This window comes from Pelophylax lessonae (assembly GCF_965119305.1).
Source record: "Pelophylax lessonae genome assembly, chromosome: 5".
Lineage (NCBI taxonomy): Eukaryota > Metazoa > Chordata > Amphibia > Anura > Ranidae > Pelophylax > Pelophylax lessonae.
In genome coordinates this window covers 223,779,529-223,795,211 of record NC_138772.1, presented here as the reverse complement: position 1 = coordinate 223,795,211, position 15,683 = coordinate 223,779,529, and the positions used below count along the sequence as shown (strand labels likewise).

At 40.2% G+C, this 15,683-nt stretch overlaps 1 protein-coding gene across 1 annotated transcript in view; it reads left to right on the top strand.

Moving 5' to 3' along the window:
- LOC309556013 (ATP-binding cassette sub-family A member 13-like) overlaps positions 1 to 15,683 on the top strand; it is a gene marked incomplete at its 5' end in the record, with an annotated part of 219,981 nt that overhangs the window by 159,539 nt on the left and 44,759 nt on the right. Inside the window, 2 exons of the mRNA XM_082258276.1 lie at positions 4,430 to 4,535; positions 5,284 to 5,421. Coding sequence (XP_082114402.1) covers positions 4,430 to 4,535; positions 5,284 to 5,421 — 244 coding nt within the window. The remainder of the gene's footprint in view (positions 1 to 4,429; positions 4,536 to 5,283; positions 5,422 to 15,683) is intronic.

Here is a 15,683-nt window from a genome sequence, read left to right as displayed (position 1 = left end):
TGCAGCGGACATGATGTTTGTTTTTCAGAAGTGACATTAAATGGCATGTTGTATTCCGTTCAGTGGTTGTGGCACAGTGGGTATGCATTGTAACCCATCCCCACCTTAAATGAATGTCTGGCATGTCCCTCTTTATTGATGGGCAGTTTGCTCCATATAAAAAAATATTTCAATATGCTGCTCCACCACAAACATTACAGTATGTGCCACCACAAGCATTACATTTGCTCCACCAAAAATATTAGAGTTGCCCTGCTAACATTACAGTTGTTCCACCACAAATATTACATTTGCCCCACCACAAACATTACAGTATGGTCCACTACAAATATGACAGTTGCTCCACCACAGATAGGGCATTTGCTCCACCACAAATATTACATTTGTCCCACCACAAACATTACAGTATGGTCCACCACAAATATGACAGTTGCTCCACCACAGATATGACATTTGCTCCACCACAAATGTTACATTTGCTCCACTAACATTACAGTTGCTTCACCACAAATATTACAGTTGCACCACCACAAATATTACAGTATGCTGCTCCACAAATATTTCATTGTGCTCCATCACAAACATTTGAATGTGCTCCAGCACAAATATTACAGTAGCTCCACCACAAATATTACAGTATGCTCCACTAACATTACAGTTGCTCCAAAAAATATTACAGTAAGCTTCACCACACATATTACAATATTCTACACTACCAGTATGATGCTACACCACAGTATGATGCTCCATAAATATTACAGTTGTTCCACCTCAAACATTACAGTTGCTTTACCACAAATATTACATTTGCTCCACAAATACAGCATACTTCTATTATAATTAGTCAATATCCAGGCAGGCTGGTGTGGAGTACAGCTAGAGAAAGTGGCTATTTACTCCTTGAGAAGCACCTGTACACACAGGGGCAGGCATGGGGGTGGGAGAGCCAATTGCAGGAGACCCGGGCTGCAAACTGCATTTTTGTGGGGGCTATAGCACTCTGAAGCACCCCTTTGGCATAGCCCCTGCTAATCTTAAACATACAGTGCCTTGCGAAAGTATTTGGCCCCCTTGAACTTTTCAACCTTTTGCCACATTTCAGGCTTCAAACATAAAGATATAAAACTGTAATTTTTTGTGAAGAATCAACAACAAGTGGGACACAATCATGAAGTGGAACGAAATTTATTGAATATTTCAAACTTTGTTAACAAATAAAAAACTGAAAAATTGGGCGTGCAAAATTATTCAGCCCCTTTACTTTCAGTGCAGCAAACTCTCTCCAGAAGTTCAGTGAGGATCTCTGAATGATCCAATGTTGACCTAAATGACTAATGATGATAAATAGAATCCATCTGTGTGTAATCAAGTCTCCGTATAAATGCACCTGCACTGTGATAGTCTCAGAGGTCCGTTTAAAGTGCAGAGAGCATCATGAAGAACAAGGAACACACCAGGCAGGTCCAAGATACTGTTGTGGAGAAGTTTAAAGCAGGATTTGGATACAAAAAGATTTTCCAAGCTTTAAACATCACAAGGAGCACTGTGCAAGCGATAATATTGAAATGGAAGGAGTATCTGACCACTGCAAATCTACGATGACCTGGCCGTCCCTCTAAACTTTCAGCTTATACAAGTAGAAGACTGATCAGAGATGCAGCCAAGAGGCCCATGATCACTCTGGATGAACTGCAGAGATCTACAGCTGAGGTGGGAGACTCTGTCCATAGGACAACAATCAGTCGTATACTGCACAAATCTGGCCTTTATGGAAGAGTGGCAAGAAGAAAACCATTTCTTAAAGATATCCATAAAAAGTGTTGTTTAAAGTTTGCCACAAGCCACCTGGGAGACACACCAAACATGTGGAAGAAGGTGCTCTGGTCAGATGAAACCAAAATCGAACTTTTTGGCAACAATGTAAACGTTATGTTTGGCGTAAAAGCAACACAGCTCATCACCCTGAACACACCATCCCCACTGTCAAACATGGTGGTGGCAGCATCATGGTTTGGGCCTGCTTTTATTCAGAAGGGACAGGGAAGATGGTTAAAAATGATGGGAAAATGGATGGAGCCAAATACAGGACCATTCTGGAAGAAAACCTGATGGAGTCTGCAAAAGACCTGAGACTGGGACGGAGATTTGTCTTCCAACAAGACAATGATCCAAAACATAAAGCAAAATTTACAATGGAATGGTTCACAAATAAACATATCCAGGTGTTAGAATGGCCAAGTCAAAGTCCAGACCTGAATCCAATCGAGAATCTGTGGAAAGAACTGAAAACTGCTGTTCACAAACGCTCTCCATCCAACCTCACTGAGCTCAAGCTGTTTTGCAAGGAGGAATGGGCAAAAATTTTAGTCTCTCGATGTGCAAAACTGATAGAGACATACCCCAAGGGACTTACAGCTGTAATCTCAGCAAAAGGTGGCGCTACAAAGTATTAACTTAAGGGGGCTGAATCATTTTGCAAGCCCAATTTTTCAGTTTTTTATTTGTTAAAAAAGTTTGAAATATCCAATAAATTTCGTTCCACTTCATGATTGTGTCCCACTTGTTGTTGATTCTTCACAAAAAATTACAGTTTTATATCTTTATGTTTGAAGCCTGAAATGTGGCAAAAGGTCGAAAAGTTAAAGGGGGCCGAAATATGAACACAAATTAGCAGATGAGTGGGAAGAATCCACTCAGATTCATTCAATTAGTTTGGAAATTTCTGAATAAGTAAGAAAAATAGGATTTTAACAAACACTATATTTAGATATTAGGTACACAAAAAAGTGCAGATTTATGCTATTAAGGCTGTTGGATTACATGACAGTACCAAGACAAAGGCCAATGTTCTTAAATGACAATAAGGATGATGCAAAAAAAGATAGTAAAAGATGTTTCTTTGCAAGAAGGACATAACATGAGTATAAGTACTCCTGATGTTCAATGAGGCAATTTTTTTTCCTGCCTAAAGGCTGGACTCACAGGACAACAGGGACAGAGACATCATTTTGTGGTGCAATCTAGATATCTACACTTCTGAAGGAAGAAGTTAGTGAGGTGGACCTGTTATGCCACCTGACTAGACTGAAGACACCTGGAAAAAAAGGTACAACGTTTTTTGGTTGCTGAGGGGTGCTCCTATATGATCAAGGGGCAAATAGGGGAAGGGGGTAGCTTCTTTCTTAATAGAACATCTGTGATGTACCCAGTAGTGAAAAGCCTACTGCAATAAAGATATTGGGAACATTGCAAACGTTGAAGACAAATTATCCTTTCATGACTTGTAGAGTAAAATAGGAACTTTTTGCAGAAATGGGTGATTTAAAATTCACTGTTACAGTGTACTCTTAAGAATTGTGAGATAGGTATTGTAAGCTGTTATCAGAGGTTTAGGTTATCAGCGGATAGTGCAGTACCATATTCTCATCTGTAGGCTTAGTGTAGCTACTAATGAAAATCCTCCCATCACATCTTGTGTATAAATAACATTATTTTTAGTATTCATATTCAATGTCTGCTCCTGATTATCACATAGCAATTGTTACTCCATAGTGATCTGTGTTTTATTTTGGTCTTAAAGTGGTTATAAACCCTTACATATACCCAGTGATGTGACTAGTCTCAGGTGATACACAGAGATTAAACAAATCCCTCTACATAAGTTGAACCTGTTTATCTGCAACCCTCTCTTCTCTTCATCAGGTCAAAGTGCAGAATTTTTACAGCTTGTCTGGGTTTTCAGAATGCAGGGGGCAGAAAACTGAAGTTACACTCCGCAGAGCTCAGTGAGAGCTTATTGGAGGGAAGGGACACATCCCCTGCACACAGGAACAGAGCTGAGGCTGTCAATCACAGGCTATGTGCTGAAGCTCCCCCCTATGTCACCTTTTTATCACCGGTGTTAGGAAAACCTGTCAGAATTGACTCTTGCAGATAGCAGAGGAATGAACCATTGTGATTCCATTCAGCCACCTTATTGCTGGGCATCTCCTTTTCCTTCCTAACTTATTCAAGCATAACTATCTTTTTTAGTTAGTACGTTTTTATCACAATATGTTTAAAAACAGAACAGCTTAATTTTATCTTATTTCATCATATTTTATCTGAGCTTTTAGCTAACGGTTGAGCTTGATTTGTATTTGTTTGTTTATGCAAAATGTTATTCTATTATTTAGCGTGCATGTGTTTAATTATTAAGAGTTCGAAAATAATTATCCATGAGATAGCTTAAATTGCTATCTAAATTTAAAAATGTGAAATATTCATGTGCAATACTCTATTTTATAATTACCTGGCTAAAATAAGAAAATAATGTGGCAGTGCGGCAGGATGGATTGAAATACGTTTTGTTTAAAAACATAACAGCAGCAATGTTTTAACCTCATTGTATAATATAAGAAAAATGTGTAATTGCCTATTTTGTGTCTAGATTTGGACAAGGCTATTCTGTGACTCTGTGGCTCAATGGAGACTTTGACTGTGCACATTCTGTCATTACCTGTTTTAAACGTCATTTTCCAGGAGTGCGCCTAAAGGTAGGCATCTTGACGTAATAGCAAATGTTGTTAAAGGTTTACTTCTGTATCCTGTTTTTACTTCATTTTTTGCTATTGTTCCCTTGCTGAGATAGATAGTGAACTTGAAAGAGGAAATTTGCAACTTATCAGATTGCAATTTAAATGTAGTGCTTTTATATGAGTACAATGTACAGGCTGTATCACATATCTCAATAGTTTGCTTATCAGATGATACATAAAATACTATGCATTCTTCCAGAACCTTGAAAAAAAAATGTATGAGTTTGCTTTATGTGAAGAAAGCAGTACAATATTGTCCCACATTGATGCAAATTGATAAACAGAAGCAACTGTATTTAAAACTGATCTCCAGGCAAAGCTAAATAAACCACTGAAATACAGGGTTTATATTTCTGTCCATCGTGCACTGCTATATACACAGACTTCCAGTCAGCATAGGTAGATTAGTGAACTGATTTTTTGCTACATAATTTAGACAAGATGGCTAGGTCACATCCTTGTCCCAAGCCTGTGAATTGAAATTAAAGAAGCAGCAGCAGACTGGTCAGTGGTCACATCATCTCTGCTCTCTCTAAATTCCAAAATTCTCCTTGTTTGTACATGTGCATACAGAGAACCTAAGGGCTGCCCCTTCCTCTATCATTCACCATTTACAAAGATTTAATAATAAAACCCTTTTTTTTTTTTTTATGAATAAACAACTGCATTTCTTGGAATTTTGATATCTGTCTGCAATTTATTTTAGGATCACCATCTAAATATTTTGGAATGCCATATTTCAAATGAACATGGATGTTTAAGTGAATTGTTTCAGCTTTTGACAAGTATGAAGACACAACGTCAAATTCAAAATTATTCCATTACACAGACAACTTTAGATCAGGTATTTTAATGCTGCTGCTGATGAATCATCATGAATGATAGATAATGAATGATGATTATGACGATGATAAATCATAATGATGATAATTGATGATGATGATGACGATGATGAAAATGAATCATGATGAATGATGGATAATGAATGATGGATAATGACTCATGGTGATGAATGATGAGGATGATGATTCATGGTGATAATAAATTATCATGATGATGATTATTTATATTCATAATGTTTAATTTAAAGGGGTTTATGACCAAAGCATAAACTTTCTTTTTAAAACATCAGTATTTCCAAGACCCAATTGGTCAAACATAGATCTGCGGGGGGTATGGGGACGATCGATATTCGCGACTACCACCGGGCCTCGATCCTTGCCCAGATGTTAGTTATTTCCCTCTAAAGCCCTTTGGACTGCTTTTGAGTCTGCCCTCAGCCTTGTTTCAGATCTATGTTCTCTCTTACTCCTGGATATTTGGACACCAATCCACTAATCATATCTCCCACCAACCACACAAGCTTCTTTATTAGCGTGGTGAGATCTCTACAAGCTGACCTCTTCAGTCTCCAAAACAGTAAGGGTCCCAGTGTCCATAAATATGTTCACGAAAATAAAACCCAATATTGCGTCCCTATACTGGCATGCTAAGGGCAATTACTTGATTAGATGACCTATAGATCTAACACCACCTTCAAACACTTTGACATTCTTAAAGATGAATTTAAGCTCCCACCCACAGACTACTATAAATTTTTACAAAGCTCCCACTTTTTAACATCTTTGAAGTCCCCCTGTATACACTCCCAGGAACAGGTATGGAACATCTACACCTCAAACACAACTCCCAATAAGGGTATATCTCTCTTTTAAAAACTTATTTCAAGGTAAACTCAACTTTACAAAATCCGCCCCATACCAAAAAATGGGAAAATTACATAGGTAAAAGTTTCACTAACTACCAGTGGCAGTGCGCATTTGGGGCAACCTACAAAGCCTTCAGGTGCGTATCATACTGGCAACTCACACAAAAAATAGCCTTGAGATGGTACCTCACACCATATAAGATGTCCAAATTTTCAAAACTCAACTTCCTGCTGTGTTGGAGAGGCTGTGGAGCGGTTGGACATATCAAGCATATGTTTTGGACATGCAAAAAATCTTACCAGTTTCTGGAACAGCATTTTTCTCTGTATCTCTGACATCATACTTACCCTCTCCAATCCCGCACTAGCAATACTAAATCTTGGTATCGACAAATTTCCCCCATACCACTGTACAGTAGTCACTTATATTCTCCTAGTGGCTAGATCACTTGAAACAAGAGGCAGGAAATCTAATAGAGCTCCAAATATTTTGAAAGTCCTCAACATCATACAAACACACCATAGCTATGAATTATTGCTAGCCAATAAATCTGGTAATGGAAGCAGATTTGACCTACAATGGTCTATATGGAAAGTTTGGTTTAGGATGTAACAATGTCAATTAGCATCCCCTCAGTAACATCCCCCGTGACTCCTCCCAAACACCGGTCAGACCTCGCCTACACTCTTAAGCTGTATTTTATTTCTCATTGTTTTGTAACCCTTTTTTCTGTTTCTCTTTGTGTCAGTTTCACACGATTTCTGTTATGTTGGAAATATATCTGAATACCAAGACAGCTATGCATAGATTTGTTCTCTAAAATTATCCAGGGACGCTGTAAATCTTCTGTATGCTATTCGTTTTATACCTTGGTACTGTTTAATGGCTTATTCTGTTTTATACAAATATTCTCTAATAAAAATAATTTAATGAAATCATCAGCTTTGTAATAGAAATACAAATGATAGTTATTTTGACATTCCAGTATAAGCCTACTTGAAAAATATCCTTTAATGGTGTATTTATGCCTGTACGCTGGCTATTCCACAACTTGCTGGATTCCCTGCATGTGTTGCATCTCCTCTTCTGCTGTTTTCTTCGATTTCAAAGTATTACATATCCAATGGTAGCTTGCTACCTGCAAGCAGTGATTCCTGTATTCACTGTGCCTCCTGAAACTCCTCCTCTTAGCACCTCTGTAGTTCAGAAGGCAGGCTCTTTGAAATGTATGACACAGCAGTGCCTACTTACAGAGCATAGTGAATATATGCCAAAGAATTCAAGGAAGTAAATGTGTGTGTATCTTCACAAAGTATTGTATGTTTACAAATGTTGACATCACTCAGATTAATAGGAGTAAGCTAGAAATAAGTGAAATGAAAGACAATGTGAAAATTAATATAATTACTTTTTATATGAAAGCATGCCATTTCTATTATACTCTGCTCAAAAAAAAATTTAGGGAACACTTTGAAAACACATCAGATCTTAATGGAGAAAAATACCATGCTAGATATCTATACTGATATGGACTGGGTAGTGTTTTGGGAATGAAAGGATGCCACATGGTTTGATGGAAATGAAAATTATCAACCTAAAGTGGGCTGAATTCAAAGACACCCCGAAAATCAAAGTGAAAAAATTATGCAGCAGGCTAGTCCATTTTGCTGAAATTTCATTGCAGCAACTCAAAATGGTACTCAGTAGTTTGGATGGCCCCCACCTGCTTGTATATGCATGCTTGACAATGTCAAGGCATGCTCCTAATGAGACGACAGATGGTGTCCTGGGGTATTTGCTCCGAGATCTGGACCAGGGAATCACTGATCCCCTGAACAGACTGAGGTGCAACCTGGTGGCATCGGATGGATCTAAACATAATGTTCCAGAGGTGCTCTATTGGATTTAGGTCAGGCGAGCATGGGGCCATTCAATGGTATCAATTCCTTCATCCTCTGGGAACTGGCTGTATACTCTCACCACATGAGGCAGGGCATTGTCTTGCACCAGGAGGAACCCAGAACCCACTGCACCAGTGTAGGGTCTGACAATGGGTCCAATAATTTTATCCTGATACCTTATGACAGTCAGGGTGTCATTGTCTATCCTATAGAGGTCTGTGCACTCCTCCATAGATATGCTTCCCCAGACCATCACTGACCCACCACCAAACCAGTCATGGTGAACGATGCTGTAAGCAGCATAACATTCTCCATGGCTTCTCCAGACCCTTTCACGTCTGTCACATGTGCTCAGGGTGAACCTGCTCTCATCTGTGAAAAGCACAGGGCGCTAGTGGTGGACCTGCCAATTCTGGGGTTCAATGGCAAATGTCAATCAAGCTCCACGGTGCCAGGCAGTGAGCACAAGACCCATTAGAGGATGTTGGGCCCTCAGGCCATCCTCATGAAGTCTGTTTCTGATTGTTTGGTCAGAGACATTCACACCAGTGGCCTGCTGGAAGTCATTTTGTAGGGCTTTGGCAGTGCTCATCCTGTTCCTCCTTGCACAAAGGAGCAGATACCTGTCCTGCTGATAGGTTAAGGACCTTCTACTGCCTTGTCCAGCTCTCCTAGAGTAACTGCCTGTCCCCTAGAATCTCTTCCATGCTCTTTAGATTGTGCTGGGAGACATAGCAAACTTTCTGGCAATGGCACATATTGATGTGCCATCCTGGCGGAGTTGGACAACCTGTGCAACCTTTATAGGGTACAGGTATTGCCTCATGTTACCAGTAGTGACACTGACCCTAGCCGAATGCAAAACTAGTAAAAAAACTGTCAGAAATGATGAGTAGGGAAAAAAAAGTTAGTGGCCCCCACCTATTAAACCATTCCTGTTTTGGAGGTTGTCTCGTTGTTGCCCATCTAGTGCACCTGTTGCACCTGTTGTTTAATTGAATTAACACCAAAGCAGCTGAAACTGATTACCAACCCCCTCTGCTACTTAACTGACCAGAATAATATCCCAGGAGTCTAATAGAAAGTATTGTGGAAGAACCCAGAAGAATGTCTTGTGTGGGTAAAATATAATCTAAGTGTATTGAACATATGGTATATATGTGGCACCCCAGGAAGGGGTCTAAAAGACCCTTAATGTCTCCTCTGGACTCCACTGAATGCTTTGCAATGCAGATCACATTGCAAAACAATGCTTCCTGGCTACGCTAGCCGGGGACACTGAGAGGCTGACCCGGAAGTGACGGCATAGACGTTACTTTCCGGGTCACAGCAAGAAGTGGAGGAGACTGGACGTGTATCTGCTCTTCTCCTTCTCCTCCACTTGTCATGTCGGTCCCGGGCCCGCAGATGGGCAAGCAGAGGCCAGAAACCATGACGGGGCATGCCGGAAACCAGGGTTGTGTGTGAGCAATTGGGCAGCAACGTAGCCGCCTGAATGCTTTCACCTGACAGGCAGGAGTCTGTCTGTCAGTTTTACACACAATCCCAGTGGCTGAAGCCACTGGGATTGTGTGTGAAACCCCCCCGCTGTCAGGTCTGTGTGACAGGTGGACCTGGCAGCTCTAAGGGTTAAAGTGAATGCAGGTTCAACATTGGAAATATAACATTTCATAAAAAGCAATTAACTAATTTTTCTGATTTTAAAATCTCTAGTAGATTATTACCTCATATGCATTTACCTAAAACAAAGTCAAAAAGATCATTAGGACTATGCTTTTAAATGCACAGTATGTATAGCCAAAACTTTTATTGCATTTTGGATTGCATAAGGAATAATTAGAACCCATGACTTGTTTGTATTGCTATCTGCATCCCCGAGTGGATTTGCGCTCTCTAATTATCCTAGTAACCATTGTCACCAAGGCAGAAAGTGATAGGAAATCCAAAATGTTACTGTTGTTATTAGAAGAAGAGATGGCTTAGGGTAAAGCTTTCATTGGGGAGAACTGCTCTGGTGACAACTGCCGAGAAGGGGATTCTCTCACTTTGTAGAGCTACTGTCTCACTTCTGTTTTGTCTTCAGGACAGAAAGTCATCATCATTAATGAAACAGACAACAAAATTAAACTGACAGGAGTTTTAATACTTTACATAAATCCCAATAAATGTTCTGGCTAAACATATAATTTATTCTTAAAAATATTTAAAATGAAAAAAAAAAAATGTTTCTTCACAGTGATTTAATAGCCCAATTTTTATATTGACAGCCATAAATATTTATCCCTATTGTACAGTAGAGGAAACAGGACTGTTATTAATAGGCATTGACTTATATGCTGATACCTTGGACAGAGGCAAAACCTTTTGCTAGGGCTACTCGTAGAGCATATCCACATCCCACATAACCCTAACCACTCCATGAGGCTCCAATTTTTTGCTAGTGTCTTTAAGTGAAAAGGGTTTTTTTTTTTTTTTAAACCACTGAATTATTTTTTATCCTGATTAGCAATGGCAGGTCACAGGCACAAGGGAGCTAGGACAGATGGACCTAATATCATTCTGCAGAGGGCACACAGGAAATAGAGAGCACTGCTCAGGGTGATATCTGTTTCCTTGTGCCGTAACAATATCAACACAGCTCTTCTCATCTCACTACAAGACTGAGGGGTCATTGGCAGCATTTAAGCACTACAAAGAGTATAATAAGAAATGTAAAGACGAAATCAGGGCGGCTAAAATAGAACACGAGAGACATATAGCGGAGGAGAGTAAAAAGAACCCCAAGAAGTTCTTTAAGTATATAAACAGTAGGAAAGCGAGGCCAGAGCACATTGGCCCCATAAAAGATGATAAAGGAAAAATGGCCACAGAGGACAGAGAAAAGGCGGAAGTGTTAAATAATTTCTTTTCTTCAGTCTTCACAAAGGAATCGGGGGGCTACACGAACCCCGCTTGTAAGGCCGAACTAAATAATACACCTCAGGAAGTGCCGCCATGGCTAACAGAGGATAGACTTAGAGCTAAACTAGAGATACTTAACATAAATAAATCCCCGGGACCGGATGGCTTGCACCCAATGGTTCTTAATGAGCTCAGCCAGGTGATTGCCAGACCATTATTCTTGATCTTTAAGGATAGTTTACAGACGGGTATGGTGCCAGCTGATTGGAAAAAAGCCAACGTGGTACCAATATTTAAAAAGGGGCCGAGATATATCCCGGGTAACTATAGGCCGGTCAGCCTAACATCAGTAGTCTGCAAAATTTTGGAGGGGATGATAAGGGACCACGGACAAGACTTTACTAATGAAAACGGTATTATAAGTAGTAATCAGCATGGATTCATGAAAAATCGTTCGTGCCAAACCAATCTATTAACCTTCTACGATGAAGTGAGCTGCCACTTAGATAAAGGTAAGCCTGTGGATGTGGTGTATCTGGACTTTGCAAAGGCCTTTGACACCGTTCCCCACAAACGCTTACTGTACAAACTAAGGAAGGTAGGTATGGACCATAAGGTGAGTACCTGGATAGAGAACTGGCTCCAGGGGAGAGTCCAGAGGGTGGTGATTAATGGGGAGTACTCAGATTGGGCGGGTGTGGAAAGTGGGGTCCCCCAGGGTTCTGTCCTGGGACCAATCCTGTTTAATTTATTCATAAATGATCTAGAGGAGGAGATATCTAGTACAATCTCAGTATTTGCAGATGATACTAAATTAGGCATGCCAATATCTTCTATGCAGGATGTGGAAATCTTGCAAGCAGACCTGAACAAAATAACGGGGTGGGCAACTACATGGCAGATGAGATTTAATGTAGAAAAATGTAAAGTAATGCACTTGGGGGCCAGAAACCAGAAAGCAAGCTACTCACTAGGGGGGGAACCTCTGGGTGAGTCTAGGATGGACCTGGGGGTACTGGTAGACAACAGGCTTGGCAGTGGCATGCAATGCCAAGCCGCCGCAAGCAAAGCCAACAGAATACTGGGTTGTATAAAAAAGGAGATTCACTCCAGAAATAAAGAGATTATTCTTCCACTCTACAAGACTCTGGTCCGGCCACATCTGGAGTATGCTGTCCAGTTCTGGGCACCGGTCCTCAGGAAGGATGTGCTGGAACTGGAGAAAGTCCAGAGAAGGGCAACAAAAATAATTAGGGGAATGGAGGACATCAGCTATGAGGAAAGACTACAAGCACTGAACCTATTCTCTCTGGAGAAGAGACGATTGAGGGGGGATATGATATCAATGTACAAATACTGTACTGGCGACCCTAGCATAAGGAACAAACTATTCAGAGAAAGGAGATACAATAAGACACGTGGCCACTCACTAAAACTTGAGGAAAGGCGGTTTAACCTTAAAGTGCGTAAGGGGTTCTTCACTGTAAGAGCGGTAAGGATGTGGAATTCTCTTCCACAAGCAGTCGTATCAGCGGGGAGCATTGATAGTTTCAAAAAACTATTGGATGGACACCTTAAAGACCACAACATACAGGGGTATACAATGTACGGTTAAAAGCAAACACACACACACATCATAGGTTGAACTGGATGGACTGATGTCTTTTTTCAACCTCACTAACTATGTAACTATGTAACTATGTAACACTCTAGCTCTTCTCAAGCACATACCATGTGGCCTGTCTGACAAAAGCAGGTTTCTCTACCACTATTGGTAAAGGGTTTGCTGTGCTTAATTGGTATCGATATCATAACATAAAATAATTAATACTATTTAAAAAAGCAGCCAACACATGATCCTGAATATGGAAACAGATCAAATCAAGCAAATAAAAATAATTGTGTAGCGCTAATGTTTTATGGAGTATATATTAAGTCCACATCACACCAAAGGGAATAGTAATGATCACTCCAAAAGAAGAAATCCCAAAAGGATGGTGATCAGTTCACAAACAAAAACCAAAAATCTCCTTCATACTGAAAACAGTGTAGAGGAAAGCCGCCACCATGAGGAGTTAAATAGCCTCTTACCAGAAGCCTGTGATACTTATTACAGGGATCACAGACAGCAGAAATCAGACTAATGTGGACATCATGGGCAGACCTCTCAGCGTTCCACTCCATCCATACACCTGGCGTCCCTCTCACAGATCATCAGGATATGTGGAAAATAATCAGACACTCCTCATGGTGCAGCACAATCATATAAGGTTTATTGCGACATAAAGTAATAAATGGCAACTTACATAGAGCCAAAAGATACAGAGCAAGTCATTTTTCGTCTTGTTCACTGGCGTGTGTATTGGTTTCTAACCATCAAAATGGCCGCCACGTCCCCCGTCCGTAGTTGTGTGTCGTACTGCAGGCTCCTCCCAACACATTTTTCATACGCTGACGTTGTCAGGGGTGTGGCCTAGCGGCAAAGACACTCTATATATATATATATACTACGGAGCGGGCAGAGCACATAATTGCGTTTTGGGACCAGGAAGTAAGCCATCAAGCATTCCAACCACCGGAAGCCATAACACATATAGGGGTCAGTTCCCACAATATTGATGCACAATCAAGGGTCAATACAAATACCCCTTATATGTTTAGAAAAGCCAATCGTTACCAATTGGCAATCAAAAAAGGTATTTAGGAATATGTTAATTCCCTATATTATTAAATCTGCACAACAAAAAGTGGACAGCGGAAAGCAGCGCCATCCAGTGGTCAGAAACCAAACTGCTAGGAGGAAACATAGCAAAGCTCATGCATCTTATATATAATAAAATGATACATGTGTTATAAAAGACTAGTACATATAAAGATATACATAAAACTTAAACATTTATATAATACAGGGCTGGAAAAGATTACCAAAGCCAAAACAAGAAATAATAAAAACCACATAAGCTAAAAAAAGGAAAAAGCAGGACATAAAATTCGGATTAGAATCCAGCATATATGTAGATAAAACGCAGATATTTTCAAAGATACCAATATCACGGGCCTACCCAAAGGTAAACTCCATGAGAACTCAGATTACTAAATATGGAATAACGAATTATTAATAAATGAATTGAGATCCCATTCAACATTTAACCCATGGGGAGCATAGGATTTGATTTTGTATATCCAGTTCGTCATGAGTCTAGAGACGCCCCTGGTCATGTTGCTGCCTCTCCAATTTCCGGAGAATTTATCAATCCCCAGGAAAGTGTTACCACTAGGGTTCCTCCCATGACAGAGGTCATAGTGTCTTAACACGCTATGCTTCGGGAAGCCCTTGACAATATTGGCAACATGTTCTTTTAGTCTTATATGCAACATCCGGATGGTGCGGCCCACATACTCGAGACCACATGGGCACCTGATGAGATAAACCACATACTTTGTGGTACAAGAGATGAAAGGTTTGATAGCAAAATCTTGTTGCGTAAAATTAGAATGGAAAGACTCAACTCTTATATCCTTATTTGAATTCAAATTGCAGATAGCACATTTTCTACAGGGAAATAATCCTCCCCTGTTTTGAAAAAAGGAAACTGTTTTAGGAGGAGGTGGAACACCTCTGAATACCACCAAAGGTGTATCAGGGAGGAGAGGGCCCAACTGGCCTTCATTACGCAACATGTGCCAGTGTTTGCGTAGGTTTTTTTTAACAGAAAAATGTTGTAGGAAGAGAAAAATGCATGTTGAAAAGAGTTATTAGTTTCACGTACCCTAGGTTGCAACAGTTCCTCTCTGTTTCGTTGGTCGGCCCGTACCAAAGCTTTCTTAAGTTCCTCCTTTTATAGCCCTTCTCAAGAAACTTAGTCTTAAGGGAATAGGCTTCTTGAAGGAAATCTGTCCTATTCGAACAGTTCAGCTACAATCGCAGAAATTGACTGACAGGAACGGATCTCAACCATGCCGCATAATGACAACTGGTGGTGTTAATAAATCCGTTCCTGTCAGTCTCTTTGAAGAATGTGGATGTCACGATCTGACCCTCCACCACCCTAATTCTTAGATCCAAAAAATGGATTTCTGTTTTGCTGTATTCATGTTGTAAATTAATGCCCCTATCATTGGTGTTAAGTGTGGCCATAAATTCATCAAGGGAGTCAAAATCTCCACCCCATAGGAGGAGGATGTCATCGATATATCTCTGGCATTGGTCTATTATCGATGACATCCTCATCCCACTTGGCCATAAAAAGATTGGCCATTCTGGGCGTGAACTTCGTGCCCATGGCCACACCCCTATTCTGCCTGTATTAGATACCACTAAACCAAAAATAATTGTGCCCCATTGCATAATCAAGGAGAGAAAGTATAAACTGTCTTTGAAAACTTAATAGAGAGTCTTGTCCCAGGTAATATGAAACCGCTTCCCTCCCATGATGATGGGAGATGATGGTATATAGGGATGAAACATCCACGGTAACAAGGACATAACTGTCCTTCCATTCTATATTCTTTAGCTCATTGATAACTTGCATTGAGTCCCTCAAAAAAGATGTGGTCTTGATCACCAAGGGCTGTAAGAAAAAGTCTATATACTT